General features: G+C 37.0%; 1 protein-coding gene across 1 annotated transcript in view; it reads left to right on the forward strand.

Moving 5' to 3' along the window:
• LOC113619047 (bifunctional heparan sulfate N-deacetylase/N-sulfotransferase 3) overlaps positions 1-27,538 on the forward strand; it is a 142,591-nt gene that overhangs the window by 98,182 nt on the left and 16,871 nt on the right. The window contains exons 6-10 of the mRNA XM_027103598.1: positions 12,668-12,850; positions 15,449-15,545; positions 19,603-19,726; positions 23,605-23,779; positions 26,985-27,155. Of these exons, the coding sequence (XP_026959399.1) occupies positions 12,668-12,850; positions 15,449-15,545; positions 19,603-19,726; positions 23,605-23,779; positions 26,985-27,155 (750 nt within the window). The remainder of the gene's footprint in view (positions 1-12,667; positions 12,851-15,448; positions 15,546-19,602; positions 19,727-23,604; positions 23,780-26,984; positions 27,156-27,538) is intronic.

A 27,538-nucleotide genomic window follows, 5' to 3' on the forward strand; every position in this document is an offset into this window, starting at 1 on the left:
CACACACACACACACACACACACACACACACACACACACACACACACCCCTACCCATTTGATCCTCTGTTTACAGAATGACAGACAAGTGAGTTCATTTTCCAGATAGAGTTAACTCATTCACATATCATTTAAAAAAATAGAATGGAAGTCTTGCTAGATACAGTAAACCTTTCCCTGCCTTCTAACTCGGACTGTTCTGCACGTGATTTGCTTATCTCCTTGTGCTCTAATGAACTGACATCCACAGAGTATAGGGCACTTTACATTAGATGGTTCCAGTCAGTGATGCTAATGTTCATATATCAGCTTTTTGTAGGTTTTTCTTTCTTCATCTTCAGAGATAAAGCTCAAGATATTAGCCATTTCTGGCTGCTATTCTCTGCCAGATATGTCAGTGTAGTGCAGTGTGAGAGAGTCTAGGCTTTGCATCCAGATAGACCTGGGTTTAGATACGAGCTCAGCTGTCTTCTAGGTATCTGGCTTGTCTGACTATAAAATAGGGATCGTAATATCCGCCTCCTTATGCGTGATGAGATTAAAAATATATAAGAGCCACCACATATTGAGCATGCAATATATATGTGTTCCTTGTCACCACCCTCTACAACATTCACACTAGAAACATTGCACCGTCCTGCTTCTGACCTCTTCCTTCCTGTCATCTGTGATCTAGGCATCTACATAACCAGGAAGGTTTGAATTATGTCTGAACCAAAAGTCAATGATTATAATAGAAATGTTTATTAGAATAAATAATTCTAAGTGTACACTGACTATTAGCAGAATAAAGAACGTAAGTCTAAGGGCTGAGCAATTTTGACCTTTAAGTAGGTAATATTTGAGATGGTCCTTGAAAGGTGGATAGAATTTAGCCTGAAAGACACATAGGTAGAGAAACATTCTTTTTTTTTAAGTTTGTTTTTGTTTTTGTTTTGGCTGTGTTGGGTCTTCATTGCTGCGCGTGGGCTTTCTCTAGTTGCGGCGAGTGGGGGGCTACTCTTCGTTGCAGTGCGTGGGCTTCTCATTGCAGTGGCTTCTCTTGTTGCGGAGCACGGGCTCTAGGCACGTGGGCTCTAGAGCGCAGGCTCAGCAGTTGTGGCACATGGGCTTAGTTGCTGTGCGGCACATGGGATCTTCCCAGACCAGGGATCAAACCCATGTCCCCTGCATTGGCAGGCGGATTCTTAACCACTGCTCCACCAGGGAAGTCCCAAGAAGCATCCTTTACAGAGGAAATGGATGCCTGGCCTAAAGCATGAGCATTTGGAGAATAAGGAGTAGTTCCATTTGTTCCTTAGAGAGTGTATGTGGGGGAAGATAAAACTCAAGAAGGAATATGGGCCTGTTTCATCAAGGATTCTGAGTGCCAGGTAAAGGAGTTTAACTTAGTGGAAAATAAGGAGTTGTTACTATTTTCTAAGCAAAGGAGTTTTGCTTTAGGAGGACTTTTCTGGTATTAGCATAAGAGATATAACAGAGTTGGGAGAAATAAAAGTGAACAGATCATTCAGGAAGTTATTAGAGTGGTTCAGGCAAAAAGTAACAGGGCCTAACCCTTACACATTGCTAGTAGGAGTGTAAGTTTGTACAATCTCTATGAAAAGCAACTTGGCAATATCTATCAGTATTACAGATGCACAAATTTTCCTCAGCAATTCTACCTGCAAGAATTTATGCTCAGATATACTTGCAAAAGAGTGAACTGATGCACCCACAAGGTTATTCACAGTAGCATAAAAATCACAAGGACTCATTGGATAATTAGAGCAATCCATACAATAGAATTATAGTACATCTATACATTAAGAATGAGGAAGTCCCTTATGCACCCATTGAACAATTTCCAAGATTTAAGTTTAAAAAAATCAAGGCATAGAACTGTGTGTCAGTTTGCTTCCATTTGTGTTTTAAAAATAAAAAAAGAAGAGGAGGAATACATATACATACTTGGTTTTGTATACATAGAATATTTCAGGAAGAACACACACACCAATGATGTTGGTGGCGTCTTGGTAAAAGAACTGAGTGACTGAAAGACAGGAGGAAGAAGAAGATTTTTTACTGTATACCTTGTTGTGCCTTTAGAATTTTATATGATGCAATATTACCTAGCCAAAATAAGTTTTAAAAGCAGTGAGGCCTAAAGTCAGAGTGGTAGCTATACGGTTAGAGAGAGAACGTATCAGAAGTTGGTAGTGAGGGATAAATTTTTATAAAGGAAGAATGTAGACATCCAAGAACAGAAATATGTGGAAAGTCTAGTACTAGTTTGTGCGCTTTAAGCAGAGAGAAGTTAAGAAATCATGCATTGCAGCCTGAGCCTTTGGGGAATATAATTATCATCCCATCTTTACAGATGAAGCATCTGAACATGTGGAAGTTTACTGCTTCACCCAAAGTAACAAGTGAGTGTCACAGTGAAGGTCTATGTAAAGCTTTAAATGGGAGCGATATTTAGAAAAGTATAGAAAATTCCCTTCATAGTTGGAAGGGACGGGAGAAACCTGCCCTCCTCCCCTCTGCCTAGTAATCCACCAAATAAGGCAAATTTTCTTATTCAGCAGACACTATTCCCTAGACATTGGTGTTTAATGAAACCATTTCTAAAAACCCTTGCAGTTCTTTCAAAGTTCTGTCTGAGGCTTGCCTGATTGTAATGGTGATGGTGATGGTGATGGTGACGATAATATCCAGGCAAATATTTTTAGAATTTTCCTTTAAGTCACTATGAAAATGTTGACCTTAGTAGAAGATGGAATCTACACTTCAAATTTCATAACCTCATTAAATCTCCTTGTACCTGTTTATGTGTAGTTCTGGGTAGTTGCTGCTGTGTGAAAGCGTTGACAGTTTCAGAAAGGAAGCATTTTAAAACTCCAGTTCTTCTTAAGCTGATTTACCTAATTCCTCAGATAATTCACTTTTAGAAAATGTAACTCCTCATTACATTACAGTCTTACTTATAGATTTGTATCTATAAATAAGTTATTTTAAAGGACTTACAGCTTAAAGCAATAACAAGAAACTAGACCAAATGTGGGGTTCCTACTACAATTATTTTTAAATAGGTACTTGGTTTAGTTACAATCTTTTATGACCTCATCACCTTTCAGAAACCTCTGTCATGGTATTGTTCTCACTACAGTTGAAAGAGGCCCTCCACCTGCTAGCAGCTTTGGCAGTAGGTGGCCTCTAGCTGTGCTGACTCCTAAAGGTTTGGAATCCTTTCTATTTCTTCTCTTTACTCATCTCTTCAGAAATGCCCTTCTAGTTATCTTGCTTTTAATTAAGTTTCGTCAGGCACCTTAGCTGACTCTTCTATCTGGGTTGGTCTCCTTCAAAGCCCTGAAAGAACTACTTCACTTCTGCTGTCTTGTGCCAAACATTTTATTCTTCAAATGTCTTTTTTTTAGTCAAAATAGTAAGCTGTGGCCTGTGTAGGCCCAGTCGTCAAGCAAGCCCTGGTATTTTTCCTCTCATTGAAGGTATAGAGACCTCAGTGACTCGGTTAATACCTGGTGAGTGTTTATTCTTTAGTATTGTTCTTTCGTGTCCTCTGAGTTCTCACTGTCTTCATAAATTTCTGTACAAAAGAGATGCTCCCAAAATCTGTCCGCATTTTACAAATCACTTTATTAGAGGGCCTGCCTTAAAATAAATAATTAAAAAGAAAATTTTTAATGTTGTTGAATATTCAGAAACTTGACAACAATTAGTTCCTAGCTTTTAAAAACCTAGCTTTTCTCTACAAAATAAACATACGCCTTTGGCATGGTTATTTTTTGCCCCCAGGGTGAATTCAGCTTTATGCGCAAACACAGCTAATTGAAATCTCCTGATGATGAAGCTGTTCTTTGTGATTACCTAAATGTAATTCATTCACAGAGCCAAAATCAGATTTTCATGTGGGTCCATTTACTTGAAGGATTCTCTTTTTTTAATTCTGTCAGGTGTTTTTCCGTTAAATTAAACACCTTAAGGGAGGTTTAATTTCATCTCCTCTCTACATCTTCATTATGCTGTGGAGGCAGTGCTTTAAAACTAAGAAACAAAGTGTTTTCCACTAGGAAAAAAAAAATGGTTTTCATGGCAAAATTGAATATAACCTTTGTACTACATTGCTGCTTAAATAAGGATTTCTCTTAATTAATCATTTTTAAATCTATCATAAGCTGTAACTATTCATTATCCTGTCACTTTGTAAGTCTAATAGAACAAGAACAGCTGTTGTCTAGTCTCTAAATAACTGCAACAGAGTCTTTCAGAGTAATGCAGAGACAATATCAGAACAGCACACCCAAGGTACACAACGCAAAATTCACTGAAAATTGGTGGCCTGAGAGCTGTAAGCACTCTTGTGCGTGTAAACATTTGTTCAGCAGCTCAAGTAATGGCAATGCATTAAACCAATAGAATTACTTCCTCTGGTACCCAAAAGAAATGTTAAATCATTAGCTTGTAATAAAAGGGCTGAACTTGCAGTTCTGAATGTATAGCCAGAAAAATTAAGTGAGAGACATAAATGTTATAAGAAAGACAAATGTTCCAAGCTAAATTGCTTTAAATTACATTGACCTCATCACTGTACCTTTGAAACCTGTCCCTAATTGAGAGCAATTGATTTACCCCTCCAGCTCTCCTGTAAAGCCCATCAGATCCCAGATTGAAAATGTTAGGGGTCCCTTGCCAAATTATTCTGCAATTGAGCTTTCCTTTGAGATTCTTAAATGATGATTAAGGCACAAGCCAGGTAGAAAAACGGCACTTAATGAATTTAAGTCTTAAAAATGAAAGTGACATTTTTTTTTTACTTCCATTGGGCAAGGTGATAAAATTAATGAAAATGATTTTTAGCGTAAAACAGTTGTAACAGCACAAAAATATGGAAGATATAAGCAACAAAGTGAGCTGTGAGTGAGACCAACCACCGTGAAAAAAATTTCAAATGTCTCACCCACGTCCCAGATCAAATGATCAAGTTTCTGGAAATAAGGAGAATTTGTGAGGAAGACTTTTGGACAGAGTTGTGCTGTGCAGTGAGCATGATCCCCACCACTTTCTACCCACAGGAGAGCAGAGGGTGAAGGACTGCCCTGCTGCTCATCTCAGCTCTGGCGTGAGGGTCACCAGAACGGTCAGAGAGCTCCTGGTATGTGTTCCCAGAAGAGGGACATATTGGGCTGCTATCTGCCTCATGACTCATAAAACTAAAGCATGAGAGAGAGATTGGCTAAAATGGTCTTTGTCAAAGAGGAGGGAGCCACATCGAAGAGTATGTGCCCTCTTTTCCAAAGTCAGATCAAAGGCCCCTAAATCTCAGGGCCCAGCTGTAGAATTCTTAGTAGGAATGTTACCTGGGAATCTTAAAAGGGCTCCTGACACGGAACTGAGGGAGGCACTAACCTTGTAAAGGAAATTGCATTGCTGGGGGCCAGGAGGAATATCTCCAAAGATCTCAAATGGCTTTACACATATGCCATCTTTTGACACTTTATCAATCACGTAATAATCCCTGTCTCCCTCTCCCTCCTTCATCTCCATGTCCCAAACACTAAGGGATCAGAAGCCTCAGCTAGCAAGATGAAGAATAAAATCACCCACTGGAGAAGAATCAATCAGGCTCTCTTCCCAGCCTCTCTTGCAGATTCTCTCCTATACCAGGTCACAGCTTAGAGACAGGAGAAGATTTAATATTGCAACAAGTTTGGAGTTTTATTTTCTGGACCAGGAGATTTAAACTACTAAATCAAGACTGTGTTAGCAACCTAAAGCTGCATGAGAGCTCTCTGTTCACTGAAGAAACTAGGGAGGCCATGCTGCCTTCCCTAGCCTTCATCCAGGGATAAGGGGAAAACCGCCCACACTGAATAAACGTTAAAGGGACAGTGCAAAAAAGCGATGGGTTACTTTAATGATTATATCCCATGAATCTGAAGTGTTTAATATATGAGTTACACAATGATTTTTAAGATTGCAGATGTTATATTTGGAGTTGCTCCCCTTTGGCAAGGCATTTTCAATGGAATGGTGGGAACAAAAGCCAGATGACAAAGGACTAAAAAGTGAATGGAAATGAGGAGTAAAGACAGCACGTATATGCTGCTCCTTTGGAGACCTTGGCTGGGAAGGACAGTGTCTAGAAAAGAAAAACACTCGAGAGCCTAAGAAGAGAGAGACTCAAGCATGTTTTCAGGCATTAGGGAAGGACTAGTAGAGAGGATTAAAAATAGAGGAAAATACAGAAATAAGTGATAGAATGAGACCTCTTGGGAGTTGAAAGTAGATGGGATAAAAAGCACTTGGAGATATATTAGTCTTGAAAACAAAATGGAACACTTCTGCCTGACACTGAAGGTGTCAGGAGGAATTTTTAGAAGACATATATCTATGGAGAGGGGTAGAAAGTTGAAAGAGTTCCTGCCTCATGACCGTTACTCCTCATTAATCATGGGGACAAACTAGGGAGATTAGGGAGAGTGAAGACTGAGCAAAAGGCCTCAGAGAAGAATGAGAGTTTGAAATAGCTGCTGAAGGAAACTGAAGAGCAAGGAGATAAAGAATGAATAAAAAGAGTAGCCAGTAGTATGGAGGATTCCACTGAAATTGGGGACCGTGTGCTTACGTGACCTGAATAGCTCCCGTTGTATATTTTTTTCTCTAGCTGTGCTGAAAAGTTCATATGTGGGTGTGAAGAAATTGAATGGAAAATTAATCCAAAGTCTCAGACCTGCAGAGCATTGAAAGCAAAAAGAAGGTTGGGAATCTGAGGGTGATAGTGGGAGAGAAGTTCAAATTATTGACCCTAGAATCTTGCCTGGTGGAGGCAGTGATCATCTGATCACTATCAGATGAACATTGACAGATGCAGAAAAAAATGAAGGGATTAAGAGACTAGAGGTATAGATAAGGTTGATGAGCTGCTGGAAGGAAGCTATAAATGAGAAATGATGTTCCTGCAAAACCACAGTAATATAACAACAAAAGCAATATTTATTAAGCAATTACTGTGTGTCAAGCAGTGCTTTAAATGTTTTATTACATTTAATCATCAGAACAACCGTGTGAGGTAGTTACTATTATTCTGCCCCTTTTTTTCCTTTTAATTAAGTAAATTAAAGTACTGAGAGTTTAAATAACTTCTTAAGTCAGTATGTGGCAGAGCCCACTTTCTTAACCACCATGCAGGTCAAAGTTAAAGTCCTAAAGATATCGTTTTTTTACAAAGAAAGGAAGTTTCACAGGAAACAGAAGGAAATGGGTGGTAAAAAAAAAATAAACGGAGACTGGGAGGCCAGAGTTCCGCGGAAAGAGTACAGAGCGACAGGGACAAAGTTGGAAGAGACAAGAATAAATCCTTGAGGAGGGTCACAATTTGAATGGTGCTAAAGGATTACCAGAATGAATGGCACTGTAAAAACAATTGACCCTAGATTTCCCAACTTTTTAAGCAAGATTATTGGTGTCAACTCAAGGCACATACTATATATCATAGGCAGCTCAGAGAATAAAGTTGAAAAAGGCCCCATGCCAGCCCCCAAGGAACTTACAGTCTAGACACAAATAAAACAAGCACTTTTTAAAAGCATAATACAAGTCAGAGTAAGAAAATGTCAGAAAGACTAAACTGCAATGCTCTGGGGCTCAAATTTTTTAAAGATTTCATTTGCCTAGAAAGATCTGAAAAGGTAGATGTGACCCTGTGGATACCTAGGACAGACAGAAGTAGAAAAGTGAGGCAGTGTATTCTAGAGAGAAGAAACTGCATAAACAAAGCATTGAGGTAGGTGAGTCTAGGGAACACTGAGGAGCAGTAAGCAAAGCAACTGACTGGTACCCGGAGCACCGATAAGATTGGAAAGGTAACCTGAGATCATGGTGCAATTTAGGGTGACATCCTGAATTTTACTTAGTTCAGAAAGCAGTGAGGAACTATTAGATGGTTTGAACTGGGAAATTATAGAATTGGAGGTTCAGGCCCAATGCCTCATTAGAAGAGTCTTCTCCTCAGAATTTTTAGCTTATTTTCCAGAAAGAGACAAACTCATGTAATGAAGTACCATTCTTGACAGTGATGAAACTCATATATTTTTCATGGTAATAAAACTTCCACAGTTTGATCACTACCCCATAAAAATAAACTGTTTTCCTTATTTTTCCCCTAAAGAAGTTAATTACAGTATGATTGTCCTCTTCCAGACAATATTTTAAATGCTATAAAATAAAGTAAAAATGAACATGAAAAGCAGCCTATTAAATAGAGAAGTTATAAGATAATATGTATCTGAGAGGTACATGAGGAAACAGAAGAATTTTGCTTTGGTAAAAAAACAACAAATGGGCTTCCCTCGTGGCGCAGTGGTTGAGAGTACTCCTGCCGATGCAGGGGACACGGGTTCGTGCCCCGGTCCGGGAAGATCCCACATGCCGCGGAGCAGCTGGGCCCGTGAGCCACGGCTGCTGAGCCTGCGCATCCGGAGCCTGTGCTCCACAGCGGGAGAGGCCACAACAGTGAGAGGCCCACATACCGCAAAAAAAAAAAACAAAAACAACAACAACAACAACAATAACAACACAGGATTGAAGGGGATTTAGGAACCAATTGCGCATGTCTATACGGACCAGTTCTCTTTTTGGCAATCTTCTACGTGTCTCCACACATATGTCAGCAGTGCAGAAGCCCTCCAAAGGCATAGCCAAGGGCACTTACCAAATTGTTCTTTGTGCCATGGTTAGCTCTAAGCCTAGAACATCAAAATATTCATAAACTTTACATGTTCTTTTTTGTAAAATGTATTCAAAAGGATCACTACAGAAAAGCTGATGGCTTTTGGTGAACAAAATCTTTTCTATGGGAATAAACAATGGGTTTGGCCAGTTTTCCTCAAATCATATTCCAGTGGCACCTGCATCTGGACAACTAGGGATGATCCTCTAAAATGCAGGTACCAGGCCACCCTCCAGATCTAGAAAATCAGAATCTCTGAGTGTAAGACCTGGTGATCTGAACTTTTATAAACTTCCTAGGTGATCTGTATATATGCTAAGGCTTTTGAACCTTTGGTCACCTGGAAGGATACCAAACAAAACAAAACTGGTCGGCTAAAGGATGGAGGTAGGAGGAAAAAGTTTTTTCACTGTAAACTCTTTTGTGTCTTTTGAATTCTAAATTTTTTCACAAAAAAAGACTTAAAAAGAATGAGCATCATATTTATATTTGCACCCCTCCAGAACCAATCGGAGCGTCTGGCAAATAGGATAAGAAAAATGTTTGTGGATTTTAACTAAGCAGCATGGTCATAAATGGCATAGTTTATAGTAAATATTATAAGTAACATACTTTTTTATACCCTAACTTCCTCTCCCCTCCCCCCTGACCATTTCAAAACAAACAGAATAATTACTGCATTGTCAACTGCTTTTGCACCAGGACCCATGTTTCGCTCCTTATTCTTCTTGGTAGTGATTCGTCCATCTCCAATACCTGGAACTTATCAGAGGCTGGAAAGTATAGATAAAGCTTCCCACATCTTTCTCTTAGCCATGCTTTTACAACTGGTATCTGTTTCCTTTCTCATAAATGCCAGTATATAAGATATTTGGCATTTACCATTTGCCTTTTATAGCAAAAAAATCATAGATAAGTATCGTTATACAAATCTATGTTTATCAGGCTAGAATTTTTTTCAGCTGTTAATCAGATAAACTTTATGTCTTTGGCAGTTCCCAATGATTTGAGTTTTAAGCAGCTGATTAGTCTTTTCGGTAACAAGGAGAATTGCTTGCAGTTTGCTTACAGCAAAAAACTGTTATAGAAATGCAATTGTAACTTCTTTTGACATTTTCCTTCTCATTGGATTCTGCATGTACAGTAAAGATAACTTATTTTGACACATTCAATCCTTTTTTAAAAAACAAAACAAAACCCCTTAGTTCTGAAACACTCTTAAAATTATAAAGGCATCTTCTTTAGCAAACGACTAATATCTACTTTCCCTGAAATGGCAACCTTTTCAAGCTGCTTTGTTTCTTTCTATTCCATGCAGACATTGCTGTCAGGTGAGGAAGTGCCAAGAAGTCAGGTGACACTATAGTTGTCACAGATCAGAACAGAAGAAGAAATACTATTTGGAAAGCAAGCTAATTTTTGACCAAAACCTTCTCTTTATATATCTGTTCCCACCTGTGCTGTTGCTTGTCGTGCATACCTTCCTAACAAAAATAATAAGAAAACTTGGAGAGGTGACATGTTCAGCAAAAGATATGTACAATGTTCCATGTGTACAGAGAATATTGTGATTCACCCCCCCCCAATAAAAGTTTAAAAAGAAATTGAAGTGTTTTATGTCCTGAACAATTATATATTCCTTTTATGGCCTTGTACTTCTTTAGGAGCACAAAACAAATCCCAGGCTTGAGTCGAAAGCCTAAAAGTATCACGAGGTGACATGCATTATAAAACCATCACTTTGAAGCAGTCCTTTGCTTATGGTACACTTTGTATTATGTTAAAGTTGATATACAAAAATAGAATTGAAAACCTAGGAAAGTTTCCCTGGTTGGAGGTTAAGTAGCTTTTCTTTTACAGGATTAAGTTCAACACCTTATAAGTATTACCTTAATTCTTGCCAGTCAGGTTCGGTTTCAGCAAAAGCGATGTCATCAACCAGCTCATACTCACTTTGGGCCACTTCTGTTTTTACCAGAGAGAGAAGCATTTTTTACTTTCTACACTCATACAAGTAAAAAAGTGGCACTCTGCTTTAAATGTCACAGCATAAAATGCTTTCCAAGGTTGAAAAGTAAATTCAAAGGGATGTCAAATGTATTAGTATCAGAAAGTCAAACAATATCTCTAAGTTTTTCATTTTCTGTCCAATGCAGATATTAAAGTGAAATATAGACACAGATTTTTTAATAAATCTTTCAGAAAAATAAAGCGATAAATTTGAATTAGTGGCTAACTAGGTTAACATATTTTTTTTACATTGTATGAAAAAAATTTAATAGAAAGGCACTTGAAGTATCATTTTGCCATTGTTATTGGGCCACACTGAAAAATGTAGCGTATAAAACAAATGATGAAAGACTGCTTCAAACGGTTATCAGGAAAGAACTTCCAAATTTAAGTATGATTTTCTTAAATCGCTCCATAGACTACTGTTTTGATAAATTTTGGAGGAAACAAAGGAGGGGGTGAGAAAGGTCAAACAATTGAAGCTACTATAAAAAGTAACCAGAAGGTTAGGTTTTAAAAGTCTCATTTTTCACAAATACCCCAAATGGCAAGCTGAAAGTCTTACTTATCAATTCCATGACTGCATCAGTCTGCTGGTAGCTATTTAAAATCACCCTTAAAGTATTTTGTCTGTGAAAGTTCTAAGATTTAAAATATATTCAGGCAGAGTGAATAGAAACACGATTAAATATTCTTGATCACACTTGAAGCTTTTCATGTTAAAGTCTGTGATTTGTTCTATATAATATAGGATTTTACTGCTTCCTTTTATTCATAGTTGTAAGTAATTATATTTTTTCTGATTTTTTATATCAAAACTTTCTCTCATCTCCGCCACTTAACCTCAATAAATTTCCTTAAATACTTCTCTCAGCCAGTCTCTTAATGAATGAACCTATTATATTCATTATTATGATGATTATAATAACCATTATTACTATTCATTCATATGACATTATATATTTTAGGAGCATACTATTATCCCATGAATTACGTTTATGATCTCTTTATAGTAGCATAAACGCCACAGTGGTTTTCATTACCATTGAAAATCTCATGCAGAATTATTTCCATTTGTCAACACTAACCAACAAAAGCTATTTGCATTCACTTTAAGCAGTAGCTTTAAAAATGCCCATTCTACATTCCTGACCAATTTAATTAAACCTAAAGAATTCAAATTTATTTTATTATAAAAAGATCCCCATGTTTGCTATAATTTTTTTTCAATGTGTGGATTCAATCCAGGACACCTGCTTCCATAGGAATAGTTTATCTAGCCGAGCACTGAAAACTTTTCTTAAAGGAGGTATTTGATATTGGAAATAGTAGACTCAATAAATATGGAAAAGGGTTTCAGAGTGTCATTGATGGAAAATAGTTGATAGTTCTTTTAGTAAAAATTCATTCACTGGTCCTTTGTCATTATGACCTCTAATAAATACAAATCAGAGGCTATTCAGTTAATGCTAATAATCACAATTCATTGATTATTTATATCCATTAATTCTACATACTATGTTACAAATCAGATTAAGTTGATTGAAATTACAAAATCCCAACCTCCTGCTGCCTCACATTATGAATAGTTCACATATCATGAAGCCACTATGTGTGAACATCTAGGATGTGTTATTCAGCATCAGTCGAATTGCACCAACGTGGGTCTGTGGCAGTTGGACTCATTTTTTGTTATGAAATACATTAAAACCTTAGGAAAAAAATGCTCACCAAGTCTTGCTAATAACACATCCTCCAGAGTACATTAATATAATGAGAGTATTTGAGATATGTCCAAAATTCAAAAACATTTCATGAACTGAAACCCTGTGCAAAGACTTCTTAAGAAAAACTAGCATTGCTGTGATTGCACTGCCCCCTAGGGTTAAAATAACTTGTGTTTACACTGAAGTTCATTTACCTTTTTCAGATCAGCATTTTCATGACCCATTTGTCTAACTATGGGAATGACCGACTGGGATTATATACATTTGTCAATCTAGCCAACTTCGTGCAGAGCTGGACCAACTTACGACTTCAGACTCTGCCTCCAGTGCAGCTGGCTCATAAATATTTTGAGCTCTTTCCTGATCAAAAAGACCCTCTCTGGCAGGTAAGATTGGGTCCATGACTGGTATCATTAATGAATCCCACAAACATATCTTGGAGTTTCGTGAGGTAATCCAAATCTGAAAAGTGAAAACATCCTGGGGAAAAAATAACATATGTTTTTTATGTTAGTAGATTTGAGAAACTTCATAGTGGGCCATATTCTCTGTTCCTGTGCCCATTCGAAACTATGGAATTCTGAAAGCTCAGTGAGAGGTTCAGTGGATACAATGTTTTGAATCAGGACTGAGGGATCAATTTGCAGATTGCAATAGGCTGAAAGAGCAGAAGATGGTTTAGGTGTGTGTTAGACAGGTAGCCAGCTGGTCAGCCTTGAGCACATCACCTCTCATGACTAAATGACATTACAGTGATAGGTGAGAAGAGTTCAGAACTGACATCTGCTTCTGAACCACGAGGTACACCAGCAGCTGCAGAATACAGTCAGCTTTCAAAAGTATTATTGGGAATTACTTTGGACATGAGGAAAGTGTTTAGCGACAAAATCACTGAGCTTCTTAAGAGAAAATGTCACATAAACATGGCATATTCAAACTGTTCCAGGCATGACCCAGATTTCAAAGCTTACACTCTCATGTGTCTAGAATTGCAAAAACATACTTTGAGCTTAGATTCCCCACACCATGATCTGGGGAAAGTAATAATCTTTAGCAAATAACTACATAGTGCTTATTACATGTCTGACTGGGTTCTTCACATATGTTCATTCATTTAATCCTCACAACTACCCTTTGAGGTAGGTATAGTTATTATCGCCATTTTACAGATGAAGAAACTGGGGCACAGAAAGGCTGAGACACTTAAGCAAGGTCATACAGCTGCTATGTGACAGAGTGGGAAAGAATTCCAGGCCACTGCGCTCTGAATCAATGTTCTAAATGAGAGTTACTGACAGAGCTGATGGTATAATAATAATGATCTTCAGAAGCAGAATTCAGTAAATTTCACAGACTGAAGTTACAGTAAGCTCTGCACTTATATTCTATTCATTTAGCTCTGAACTTGAGCTAATTGCCTCTTGGGCACAAACAGATAACCCCAAGAAGAAACGTAACTACACATTTTAGTAGGTTAAATTTGGTGGTTATAAAATTATCACTGCATATTATTTTGCAGTTAAGATTTTAAAACACCCATCTTTTTATGTTAACAGAACATCACTAGGCGTTAGCCACTGGAAAGACATGAAACTTTCCTGCTAATTTAACACCTTATTTTTATTTTTATTTTTTCTTTGCAGTATGCGGGCCTCTCACTGTGTGGCCTCTCCCGTTGCGGAGCACAGGCTCCAGACGCGCAGGCTCAGCGGCCATGGCTCACGGGCCCAGCCGCTCCGCGGCATGTGGGATCTTCCCGGACCGGGGCACGAACCCGTGTCCCCTGCATCGGCAGGCGGACTCTCAACCACTGCGCCACCAGGGAAGCCCAACACCTTATTTTTAAACTGAAATCATTATTATTTCAGGTGAAACCACTTTTTTTCTAGACCAACAGCCAAAAAGAATACCCTTACTTTAATCTTAAAATCTGTTGCTTATGCTAAATAAGCAGGTTTATTTAACTGCACATATCTATAGTGTTAATTGAATAGAAATAGAATGTCCTGTTTACCTATTCCTGAATAATATTAAAAGGTGCTGTTAATTCTTTACATTATATGCACTTAGAGGTTAAAATTAAGGATGTTCTAGATACATCTTGCACAGTGGGTTTGGTTTAACTACTATAAGCCAAAAGCAGATTCTCTAAGGTAGTAATTCACCCTCATTTTACCCTTTCACTGAAATTTAGTGCTTTTTAGCATCACAGTCTGTAAAGTTATAGTTTTAGACATACATACTGACCCTTGAAGGCAGCTGAAAGGAATCTGCTGTCTCTTTAAATATTATTACAGCCAGATCCATCTCCCTTTAAAGCATAGCAGGAAAGCTCAAAGTTACTTAGAATAAAAGTCTGACACCTTAAATTTCAGTTACTTATTGAATGCTGAGAGTGTATCTTCTTTTAGGTTAGCGCAAGCACAGTCTCTGCCCAACAAGCTCATTATTTTAAAACTTAAAACCACACACGCACAATTAAGACATAGAACTGCCAATAGCAGAAAAAATATTAAACCTGCAGTGCTATGAAGCTTTTTTCCCATAATGGAAATGTCTCCCCTCCCTCACCTCCTCAGTAGACACTCAACTTCATTATGGAAAGGAGTTCTTTGAAATCTTCCATGATGCCACTTCAAGACCTTCACTAAAAGAAGAAGACAGAGCTTCCCTGGTGGCGCAGTGGTTGAGAGTCCACCTGCCGATGCAGGGGACACAGGTTCGTGCCCCGGTCCGGGAAGATTCCACATGCCGGGGAGCAGCTGGGCCAGTGAGCCATGGCCGCTGAGCCTGCGCGTCCGGAGCCTGTGCTCCGCAACGGGAGAGGCCACAAAAGTGAGAGGCCCGCATACCACAAAAAAAAAAAAAAAAAGGAGACACATAGCCTTGTTTCCTGGGATATCTTTTCAAGGACAGAAGTTGAAAAACTCTAGCGCACAATGGGCACCCACAAAAATACATCTCTGTTTTCTTCTCCTGTTTAGAATCCTTGTGATGACAAACGCCACAGAGACATTTGGTCTAAAGAAAAAACCTGTGATCGCTTACCAAAATTCTTGGTAATAGGACCCCAGAAAACTGGTGAGAAATTTTTATGTTATAATTAACCAAACTGTAAAAATCCTGATGAGAAGACAGTGAATTCATGTCACAATGACTTCTCAAACTGCCTATAAATATTGATGAATGAATAACATTTTATTCTCCGACATAATCTTTGTTTAGCTCAATAATGTGTTTTTTAAAGTAAAAAGGATGAAAATAGATGTCACACAGTTTGAATATCCAGCAGTCAATTTGGTGGCAAAAGTTATGTTTTTTCCAAAGACCTTAATTGAAAAGTGGTGTTATTAACATTTCTAAAATCAAAACTAATCACGTGTTTGGAGAGTGACTGACAGGATTTCATCAAAAGTCAAGATGGACACATGTAAGTACCTATAACTCTTCCGGAAATTTAGCCTCTTCCTGCCATCATCCTGATATAGTTTATTTCTAGACTATTTCTTGCAGAAATGACTATTTTCTAAAAGTCTATAAAAGATGTTTGACAAGCAGAATTCCTAGACATAAACAAAACTTTGTGCTAAGAAAGATATTTATTCATACCCAGGAGAAATCTTTGGCACCTTTTCTTAAATTGGTGTGCATTTTTTTCCCTTAAACTTCTTGTCTCTGTAAGAATCAGTATTAAAATGAAGCCCAGTGGAAGCTTTAAAATGCCAGACATTCAAACTGTATCCTGCATGATAAATTATTTGGGGCTTTTCATTTCTAGCTTCACCGAAAACAGCCATTTCAACCCTTCCTAAGGGGAATACATTCCCTTTCCTCATTTCTCTAGAAATAACTGGGGAGAATTCTACGTAATGCACACAGTAAGTTTAGCCTATTCGTTTTCTCAGTCCCATTTACAAATATCAATCTGAAAACAATAATAAATATGACAAATAGTTCTCTTATCCTTATTTATTTCACTTGTCCTTATCTATTTAAAGTCAAGAAGCAACTAGAAACACATTGAAAGTCTCTTTAGCAAACTCCCACTGTCATCACATAGCTTTGTCATTAACAATCACATCTCTCTGAAGCTTGGCAGATCAAGTTTGCCTCAGAAAGCCCTGCAGGATATGCTTCTTGTGTTGTGCTAGATATGCAGACATTTTAATATCATAGATGACATAATTACTTGTCATCTTCAACTCATCTGGGTTTCCAAATGTTTACATTACAATTTGTAGATGACATTTACCTTTGGAAGGGGATTTTTATCTTCTTTTTATAGAAATTGAATTTTTTCCCAGTTTTATAGAGGTATAATTTACACACAGTAAAATTCACCTATTTTAAATGCACAGTTTGATGAATTTTAGAAAATTGCACACAGTGGTATAACTACTACAACATTAAAGATTTAGAACACTTCTGTCTCCCTAAAAAGTTTCTCCATGTCTTTTTCTTCTGAGTCCTTGTGGGATTTTTTTTTTTTTAATTCAAACAGAGAGTCACAAAAATTATAATCATCCTCATCAGTTCACTCAGTCCCATGTAATTAATTTTTTTTTCATCTTGATCTTTTGTTAGCACTTTTATGAATTCATCAGTGTTCTATTAGAGTTCTGAAAATGCTTATTCATTCAGGTCAGCAGTATAGTCAGTTACCAGAAACCTGTACTTGTCGGAGTCTTTTCCATGATCTCCATGTCTTTTTCTCCCCCATCCTCAACCACAGCCGCTTTCCGCCACTATAGTTTTGCCTTTTCTAGAATTTCACATAAATGGAATCATAAAATATGTAATCTTTTGTGTTGGACTTCTTTCACTTAGCATATTGCTTTTGAGATTCATCCATATTGTTGTATATATTGATATTTTATGAGATTATTTTTTAAATGGACAAACATATCTTCTTATATCAGTTCCATAAAAATTAATTGGCTTCATTTTTATCTTTAGTTTTGCCAAAAGTATTTTTCTGAATAATTTTGCACGAATGTATAGTCATCTGGATATTCAAATATTTTTAGTGTTGAAACTAACAAAAATATAAAAACTGAAGCTTTTTTTGAACATGTGTATCTATGATTATGCAGTTGAGATACACACACACACACACACACACACACACACAGGACAGTTTATTCAGACCCAAGAATATGAGTAGATAAAGACAGAATTCAAACACCATAACTTAACAATTTTTTGACCACTGATAAATTACAGTATGCCTTTTACTGACTATGCAAATGATTAGATCTTATTCATTTTTTGTTTGTCTTATTAATGCTCATCATGCTATTAAAAGCAAATAACATGGTTTAATACAATTCTTAAAAATAAAATTCAGAAAAAAATGTTATCAGTTGATCTGAGAATGGAATTAATCTATTTTCTTTTTTCACGTTGTAATAGCTATTCTTTCTGTCTTTACAAATACTATATTCTTTTCAATTTTTAAAAAATGCATTACTGAACTCTATCTCAATAAAATTATTTTCAAAAATACCTTACTAATATTTAGATATGGAGCTATTTAGGTACTTTCATGTAGATTATCTCACTTGACCCTCATAGAGTCCTGACAGCTAAGTATTTTCTTCCCCACTACACAGAGAAGAAAACTAAGACCCAGATTAGATATTTTTGTTCAAGTTCACACAGCTGGTAAGTGCTGGAAATAAAACTCTTGATCCTAGAAGTTATCGGACTCTAAAGATCATGATCTAGGACTTCCCTGGTGGCCCAGTGGTTAAGAATCTGTCTGCCGATGCAGGGGACACAGGTTCAATCCCTGGTCTGGGAAGATCCCACATGCCACAAAGCAACTAAGCCTGTGCTCCACAACTACTGAGCCTACGCTCTAGAGCCCACGTGCCACAACTGCTGAAGCCCACGTGCCACAACTACTGAAGCCCACACGCCTAGAGCCCGTGCTCTGCAACGAGAGAAGCCACCGTGATGAGAAGCCCACGCACCACAACAAAGAGTAGCCCCTGCTCACAGCAACTAAAGAAAGCCTGAGCACAGCAACGAAGACCCAACGCATACAAAAATTTAAAAATATATTAAATAAATAAATAAATAAATAAATAAAGATCATGCTCTAGAAAGCTTTACTATGGATTTCAAGTAATGGAACATTTTTTTTTCCCAATAAGTTTTAGATTTTGTCCCATATTTCTTCTAAGTCAGTGATTCTCGAAGTGTGCTAAATCAGAAACCGGGATAGAGCCCAGCTCTCTGTTTTTTAATAGCCTCCAGGTGAATATGATGCGTGCTAAAGTTTGAGAAGCACTGTTTTAAGTCAAGTTTGTGAAGAACATTTTTACCTTGTATATCGTAGGTTATCTGTGATTGTAGATAAAATATTCATTGTTTGGCTCAGATATAATCTAGGAACACTGCCTCTTCCAATTCATTGTTTTAGAGAATAGTGCTGTTGACAGTTATTTTAACAAATCTATATGAGTACCTGTGATGTGCCATTCTCTTCCCAAAACTGCAAATTTTGTCATGTCACTAACAAAGGGCACCAATTTTTTTTCAAATTTAGCAATTTAAACAATTTTGGCACTACTTTTTATAGGTATGTAAGTGCATTCAAACTTAAACTGGTTAAAAGTTTAAATTCTGTCTCAAATTAATAAGCTTTCATAGGCCTCGGGAAAAACTTTATAGGGAAACCCAAGTATTAATTTGATAATGTAACATCTCATATTAAATAATGATAGCTTTCATTTATATGGTACTTTATTAATATCAAAATATCTTCAGATACAATATGTCTTTTTGTCCTCAGAGAAAGCCTAGGAAATAACCAAGGCAGGAGATTTTCCACTAATAAGTCAAGACAAAGAAGCTAAAAGCCAAAGACACAGACCAAGTCAGTGACTGAACTGAGGTCAAAAGCCAGTTCTCCCAGTTCCTGCAACAGGCCTTTTCTCACATCACACTGTCCTCATTTTTTAGAATTTGCTTCTTTTAAGATGCTGGTTATCTATTCAATTTAATTCAAGGAGTATCTATATGTATCTGTTTGGATCATTGAAACACTTAGTTTATTAATGACTTTGAAATGCTAATAGTAGGAAACTGTGTTTTTGTTTAATTAATCTCTGAACCTCTATTATCTTTTCAGGAACCACTGCTTTGTATTTGTTCCTGGTTATGCATCCTTCCATCCTTAGTAACTCCCCCAGCCCAAAAACCTTTGAGGAGGTACAGTTCTTTAATAGAAATAACTACCACAGGGGGATTGATTGGTAAGATGGGTTATTAGTATAAATCTAAAAGTATATGTACTGTGCACAGTATAAAATTAGTGCTTATAATTAAAAACATTTAAGTTTGTAGCCACAAATAAAAGTCATCCTCCGTGCCTTAGAAACTGATTGAATAGAAGGAGCACGTAAATTATTCGTAACAAACTTTTTCTCAGGTTATGAAGGGACTTGTCGCCTCAAGAGACTTACATGTAATTTTAATTTGCATTAATTATCTTTGATGGTAATTACAGATAAAGTCAGAGAAATACCTAATACACAGGAATTTCATTTCTCTCTACTCTTAAGAAAACACTTCCATAACTTTCTGTTCTTACGCACTTTGCATTTAAGTGATGCTACAGTTCACATATATAATTTTCAATTTTTACTTTGGTACAAAAGGTAAATAAATAAATAGAACTAGAAATGTGTATGCATTTTATGAGTAATGAAAGCTATAAAAAAGCTATCAACGATATACAAAATTTAATTTTTGGCCTTTGAAATTAGAACCGTATCAATCATCTAAGTAAAAGAGTTAAATTAAAAGTTAAAATGTCAATATACACAGAATATGTGATGTAGCAGGAATAAATATTGCAAACAGACATGTTAATCATAAAATATATCTAGAAGTCTTTCTTTTAAGATATAAATTCTGGGCAGAAAGTACTATAAAAGAGTAAATTCTTATAATAACTCTAGAGAATGAACATAAACATTTTGCATGTAGTTTAGCAGAAAGGTGTATATTAACTTCTGTTGTCAAATCACATAATCTCTGTTTTATATGTATCAACCCCCTCAAGTTTTGCTTGTGAGCCATCCAAACGGAAAGCTGAAGAAATGGATTGGGTATAAGTTGAGCACCTACTAGGATTTACATATATTCTAATTGTTATATATTTCCCTGCGAATTCTTCAGTACAGTGCTTGATATTAATTGCAGTAGTGTTAAATAACAGCTGTGAGAATCAAGAAACCCATCAACTACTTCAGCCACTATTTTCCCACTGACTCAAATATCAATATACATGCTTGTATACAGTAGAATAAAATGATGCTCACATCAGGACTAAAGGGGGTGATTAAAAACTGCTTTGGAAGTGGAGAGGAATTCAATAATACTTGGATTCCCTGGGACTTAAGAATATCTGTGAGAATATTCAATTAAAAAAAAAAGCTGTTCATAGACAGTAATGTGTACAGGCACTATAACAGAAACGAAAAGTCCCTTAAGTAGTCTACAAAGAGATGGCATAAATAAGTAGAAAACTAAAGACAATAAAAGATTTTAATTATAACTCACTAAAATACCCCAACTGTAAACATTTTTGATTGACAATTTTGTGTTTATAAAAGGCAGTTAACACAAAGAGCAAATAATGGTAACTGCAAATGTCAATCTATTAGCAATAACTAGAGCTTTGCTCTCAAAGACATCAATGTATTCAGTCTTCAGACTGGCCTTACCTCTCCCTGAAGCATCAGCACCTCAGCAGTCCCTTTAGGACCACAAAGCCACAAGGTTGAAGATTGTGTGTCTGAGCATGCCAAGGTCACTTACAGAAGCTCAGGCACAGTTAGTTAATCTGGATACATAGATCTGCTCTTCTTGGAGAACTGGGCAAAACCAGGGTTGCCCTAACTAACAGGCAGCCTAAACACAGGCTTAGGGCACAAGCAAAGCAGGGCAAATGAAAATGAGAAAACTCCATCTTTGATTAAATAGCCAAGATTTGTGATCAGAATCTCTAAGAAAAAATGTTTGATTTATGCATACAGTTAAGCTTTATGTTTCATAGTTTGGTGTTATTTTTTATAATTACCTGGGGAGGCGGTGGATGGTTGGAGTGGCACATGGAGAGCCATAAAATCCTGTGAACATTTGGAACCTCTAAACATCTTAATTTGGCTTTGAGTAAAATCACTCAAAAATACAGGGTCAACCCAAGAAACAAATAAATGTGGAGTGCTGCAAAAAATCATGTCTTTCAGTTAAAAACAATTGCTGAGCTGTTATGGGAGTAGCAAAGCTTAAATGAGGCCGGCATTCGCTTTTAACCCACATATTGCTAAACCACTCTAGTTTGCTCACCAATTCTTTGAATAACCTGAATTCATATTACAAACGTGGATGTATTTCCACCTTGGAAATATGAAGCTGAATTCTTTATTTTCTTATGAATTCATCAAACATTTTTCAAGTGCTTATTACTACCAGCCACTATATTAGAAAAAACATGGGCATATAGGCAAACAAGAACTGGCCCCTGCCTTCCCTGTGAGCCTCTGGAGCCTTGTGGGTCCAAGATCCAGAACTGCTGGAGGAAGTTTTCAAGGCCCAAAGTGTTGTAGGTGTGGAGGACTACTGGGAAGGTGGAACAGTTTTTAGAAATTAAAAGTTATCCTGCCCTTCTTTTGTGATTCTTGGACCCTTGCTGAGAATAAGCAAGCTTGAGACAAGCTTGGACCAAATAAGATACCACTAGACACGTGATATAATCTTAGCACCCCTGGAACAAGTGTGGGCATCTAAATTAAAAAGTATCCTGAAATATGGCACTTTCTATAAATAGAGTATACACCAGAACAGTTAACAGATCAAACTTTCCAGAAATCTTTATATATGTCTTTACCCCTAAAAGAAAGGGATGCCAGAATGATATATCAACAACAAGGCAATTTCCAGAAAACATAAAAGGATTTCTTTACTGCCCTGAGTTTCAAAATATCACTTTGTTGCACCAGCCAAACTTTGTAATATGGTAACAACTGGAGTCCTACTAGAAGCTTCATTGTGTGACTGAAAACAACACACTGCAAAAAGAAGTCATCACATAAATGTTAATGATTCCCTTGTTCAGTAATTACTGAACTACCTTGTCTTGGTAACCCAAAGTCATAGTGGCTTATGAATTGAAGAGGGTGTGGGTGGAGTGTGAGGCTATTATTATAAAATGTAAGAAACCCTAGAAGTTAAATTTGCATGTTCTTTCTAAAAAGGCCCCTTTTCCTTTAAAGATGTTCCTTGGTGCTTCAGAAATACCTACTATCATACGCTGAATTCAGCTATATTTGACATTTTGTACAAATGGAATATTATACAAAACCCATTATGTCCTACCTTTCTGTGCTTGAGGCTACAGGTATTCCTGTGCTCACTCTGCTGGTGATTTGAATTCTCACCACACTTAAGGATACAGGACCTGACCTTGGAAAATTTGATAGTATTTTATATCTGAAAATATATACATACTTTTTAAACTTCTATAATTTTTCTAAAGAATATAAATGGCACTATATGGGAAAAAAATTAAGGACATGGGCAGTGTTTATATCGGATCTGTTCTGCCCTTTGATACTTTATAGTTGAATATAATAGTAGCACAATACCTTAGTGGGAATGAAATTATTTTTTCTTGTGACGAAGTAAAAACTGTTTTGTCTAAGATTTTTCAAAATGCCTTTGAACTGAACACATCATTTGTTTCGATCAAATTTTCTTCTTGGTTGAGCACTCACATTTTTCTCTGTAAAATATTTCTGCATTTAGATACAATTTATACAGTTAGGTTGATTATTATTGCCATTTGATCACTCTGTGTGTACATTTTTGTTATCTCCCGTACCTTTTTTTCTTGATATTAAGTAGAACAAAAAGAAAATGTATTTAGAAAAGCATTTTCAAAATACATTATTAGTGTTCTATATATTTTTTTCCTTGCCAACAGGCTTGTGGGACAAATGCCTTAAAGAAAAAGGCTTTTTGTTTAGGAAGCAAATGAATTTTGTTTGTAGGACATTTTTAACATCTTCAGTCACCAAGGTATGAGTATAAACCAGTCTTATTTTGAGAAATATTTCTTTTCTAGGTATATGGATTTCTTCCCAGTCCCATCTAATGTTACCACTGACTTTCTGTTTGAGAAGAGTGCCAATTACTTCCACTCAGAGGAAGCGCCTAAAAGGGCAGCTTCTCTGGTCCCCAAAGCCAAAATCATCACCATTCTCATTGACCCATCAGACCGGGCATATTCCTGGTACCAGGTAAGGAAAATACAGACAGAATCCAGCAAGTAGAAGAGGAGTATGGAGAAGGGAGGGTGGTTTTCAGCAATAGCCACCACCTCGGGTTTTAACAGAAGAGACTTGCTAGCTTTATATTTCAGGAAGGTAAATAAATTTTTCTTAGTTTCCATGGAGAAACGTTCCCCTTAAGTTTTTCTTTATTTTGCATTCATTTAATTCATGTATTTAATAAAATGTATTAATACAATGAAGAAATTAAAATAGAGCAAATAAAATAGTATATACTTGTATGTATTCTGCTTCTATAAATCTGCATTTTAAAAGTAAAGTGTTATAACTTAAAATCATTATTTTTCATCTAATATGTGTATAATGCTGCTATTATTATCTCAATTTTACAGATAAGGAATATAACTGATTCCCCAAAGCAAAAATCACAGGTCTTTTTTTTTTTTTTTTTTCTGTAAAGGGCCAGAGAGTAGATATTTCAGGCTTTGCAGGCCATATGGTTACAACTCTGCCATTGTATTGCAAAAGCAGCCATAGACAATATGGAATTTAATGAGCCTAGCTGTGTTCCAATAAAACTTTATTTACAAAAACAAGCAAACTTTAGCCGTAGATTGATGACCCTGACTCTAAAAGAGCTTAAATAACTGCTGTACTGAAGAAATAACTTAGTAGCAAAACTAAATATAAGAATGAATTCTTGGGCTTCCCTGGTGGCGCAGTGGTTGAGAGTCCGCCTGCCAATGCAGGGGACATGGGTTCGTGTCCCGGTCCGGGAAGATCCCACATGCCGCAGAGCGTCTGGGCTTGTGAGCCATGGCCGCTGAGCCTGCGCGTCGGGAGCCTGTGCTCCGCAACGGGAGAGGCCACAACAGTGAGAGGCCCGCGTTTACCGCAAAAAAAAAAAAAAAAGAATGAATTCTTCATTCTTGAAAGCCCAGCCAGTGTTCTAAGCCTCTTTCTCATACACTCCAGGGTTGCCATTATGCTTCTGCTGTTGGTTAGAACCTAGCACAGAAACAATCACTTTGAAATAATTTAACAGACTCTAATAATAAAATTTACACATCAAATACATGTTTACTTTAATAAATATTAAAAATAATAGGGAAAAAAACTGCCCCAGTGATATTTTATTAATCATCAAGTGGAAAAAGTTCAATAAAAAGCAGTCAAAATTAAATATAAGAGCATAACAAAATTAATAGAGTCAGTGTGTTTAGTCTCTAGTATCCTTAGTTATCATTCCTCGGTTTTGTAATTTAAAAAAACACTTTCCTAATGTTCATGTGTTCATCCATTCATTAAATTATTTTAATGACTACCATGTACAAAGTACTGTTCTAAGTATGTTCTACAGGTAAATTAACAAATCTGGACGCTACACTTGAGATCGCTTTCACTCTAATTGGAGAAATATGTGTAAATAACCAGTTTATAAATCAGAAAGTGTTAAGTGACAGGTAGACTCCTACAGAGTGATAAAGCCCATCTGATAAAGACGACCAGGAACAACAAGTTAGGTATATTAATTGGCTGCAGCAGAGGAGCCTGAACACTGGAAGAACTATCTGGGCACTTCCCTAAAGAAGGGAAGGATTTGTAAGGGGAGAAATTTAGGTAAAATTAACATGAAGTGTTTGATAGATGCAAGCAGGGCTGTGTGTAAGCTGGTTATCAGTAGGTCAGGGCTGAAAAGCAGACTAACGGTCCAATTTCCTTGGAAACTATAAAGTTAAGATAAATGTGGAATGTTACATCCAAAAATCACTTACCTGAAACTCTGCACCTGGGTTGGAAATAAGGCTTCTTTGTGTTAAAGTGACCCACATAGCTCTGATCCTCCAGGCAAGACTGGGATGTTCCATTCTCACTGACCTCAAACATCTAAATTCCTGACAATCTATGATATTAGAGAATAAAGTTTCTCAGCATGGGGTCTTTTTGAACAAAAGCAGTTTTTCCATGTTCACAAAAGGAAGCACAGATTGTCAGGAAAGGTTTCGTGGCTGGGACAGACTGGGGGAAGGTCATGGGATCTTAGGCATATTGATAATGATCTGCATGCTAGGGAATGAGACTTCCTGGAAAGCTGGAATCCACAACTCCACACCAACGTCATGCCCAACTCCTACAGCAATCTTTTAAATCAAAAATACAGCACATTGCAAACTGACTGACTTAATATTGCGCCTTTTACCTTTTCCACTAGGTATCTAGAGAAAAAAGGAATAAGCCTTAATTGACTCAACAAGAAAGAAGAAAATTGGAGCTTGGCAACCACTTAGCCCCTGAAAAATTGAGAATTTGCTGAAAAAGGAGGTTTCAAGGCTGCAAGCTAACAAAACGTCCTAAATATTACAAATAAATCGCTCCACAGTGGCAAAATGCAGGCCTTAACAAAATCTAGTGGAGTTTGTAGTATAGTAATTTGAATCTCAATTGCAGCAAATTTGCTATTCAACTAGATGTGGTAAACATCCACAAACCCACCACTAAGCCTGAATATTTTTTGGTCAATTTACGGGAAAGGTGATTTCCTCAAACCCCTGGGCGTGAGCCTGAGCCATTATGAAATGCTTTCCTATCTGGATTGCTGCTTTCTGCATTTTCTGTACAATAAGCGATTCTGATTCATCGCAAAGGTTACCATTAGGTAAAATAATCTTGGCTTTGAGATGCTAGGTAGTATATTATAAAAGCTGTGGGTTTCAGGTAATGCACGTCAGAGTTTTCAGTAGTTTCTCCATTTAAATAGCCGATAGGGCTTTTCTAATCTAAAACTGCATTACTAGATGGAGCAAAACTATGTGGCAGAACTAGTAGAGTGCTTTGTGCATTATGGATATTCACTGGACATGATAAATGGTTTCTTACGGGCTGAAAAGGGGGCATTAAGGCAACTTTCCAAAGTTTACTTTCAGAATAATATGTATACACTAAGGAAACGACTCAGAAAAATTGGTTAAGGAATCCTATCAGGAAGAATTCCACCTCTACCAATTAATTCTCAAATATATACTCTCATCAATGTCATAACTTTTAATCCTGATGCTCCAAGCAAACATTTTCATCCTTTATTAATTGCAAAACAAATAACTCTCCAGCAGTGAGGCACTCCTTCCTTTAGCTTTGAGACTTGTCACAGAGATTGGTTTTTAATTATTTATGCCTATGATTCAAGTCGGTTTAATTATCCACCTTTTCATCATAGCATCAGCGATCACATGAAGACCCCGCAGCTCTGAAGTTTAGCTTCTACGAAGTGATCTCAGCCGGGCCCCGTGCATCCTCTGAGCTTAGAGCCTTGCAGAAGAGATGTTTGGTCCCAGGGTGGTATGCCAGCCACATCGAGAGATGGCTTATTTATTTCCCTCCCTTTCAGGTATTGAGCAATAAGAATCTACATCATGTTACAATCTCATTAAGTTTACAAGCTCTGGTTTGGTTTTCTTTTGCTGGTTCCTCTAGGCTAGTGACTTTGCCTCTAGGCTAGAGGAAATTTTTACTCATTAAAACATTACTAGCCTTTACTCTTTAGTTGTCAATCAGACTCTGGCAAACAGTAATAGGCAGAGGTAGAAAAACTATCTACTCTTCTTTCTAGAAGTATTTCAGGATAATTCTCCCTGCCCTGTTTTCTAGTGCATACCCTTCCTGATTGTAAAGAGCAGCAGAAGCTTGATACTCCTGATTCTTATTCTGAGAATAAAGCTTGAGAACCTCTTAGCCAAACAAGGCAAATATTGTCTTGCTTAATTAAGTGCC

This window comes from Aethalodelphis obliquidens, unplaced genomic scaffold, assembly GCF_003676395.1.
Source record: "Aethalodelphis obliquidens isolate GAN/ISIS:26980383/991018 unplaced genomic scaffold, ASM367639v1 scaffold6, whole genome shotgun sequence".
Classification (NCBI taxonomy): domain Eukaryota; kingdom Metazoa; phylum Chordata; class Mammalia; order Artiodactyla; family Delphinidae; genus Aethalodelphis; species Aethalodelphis obliquidens.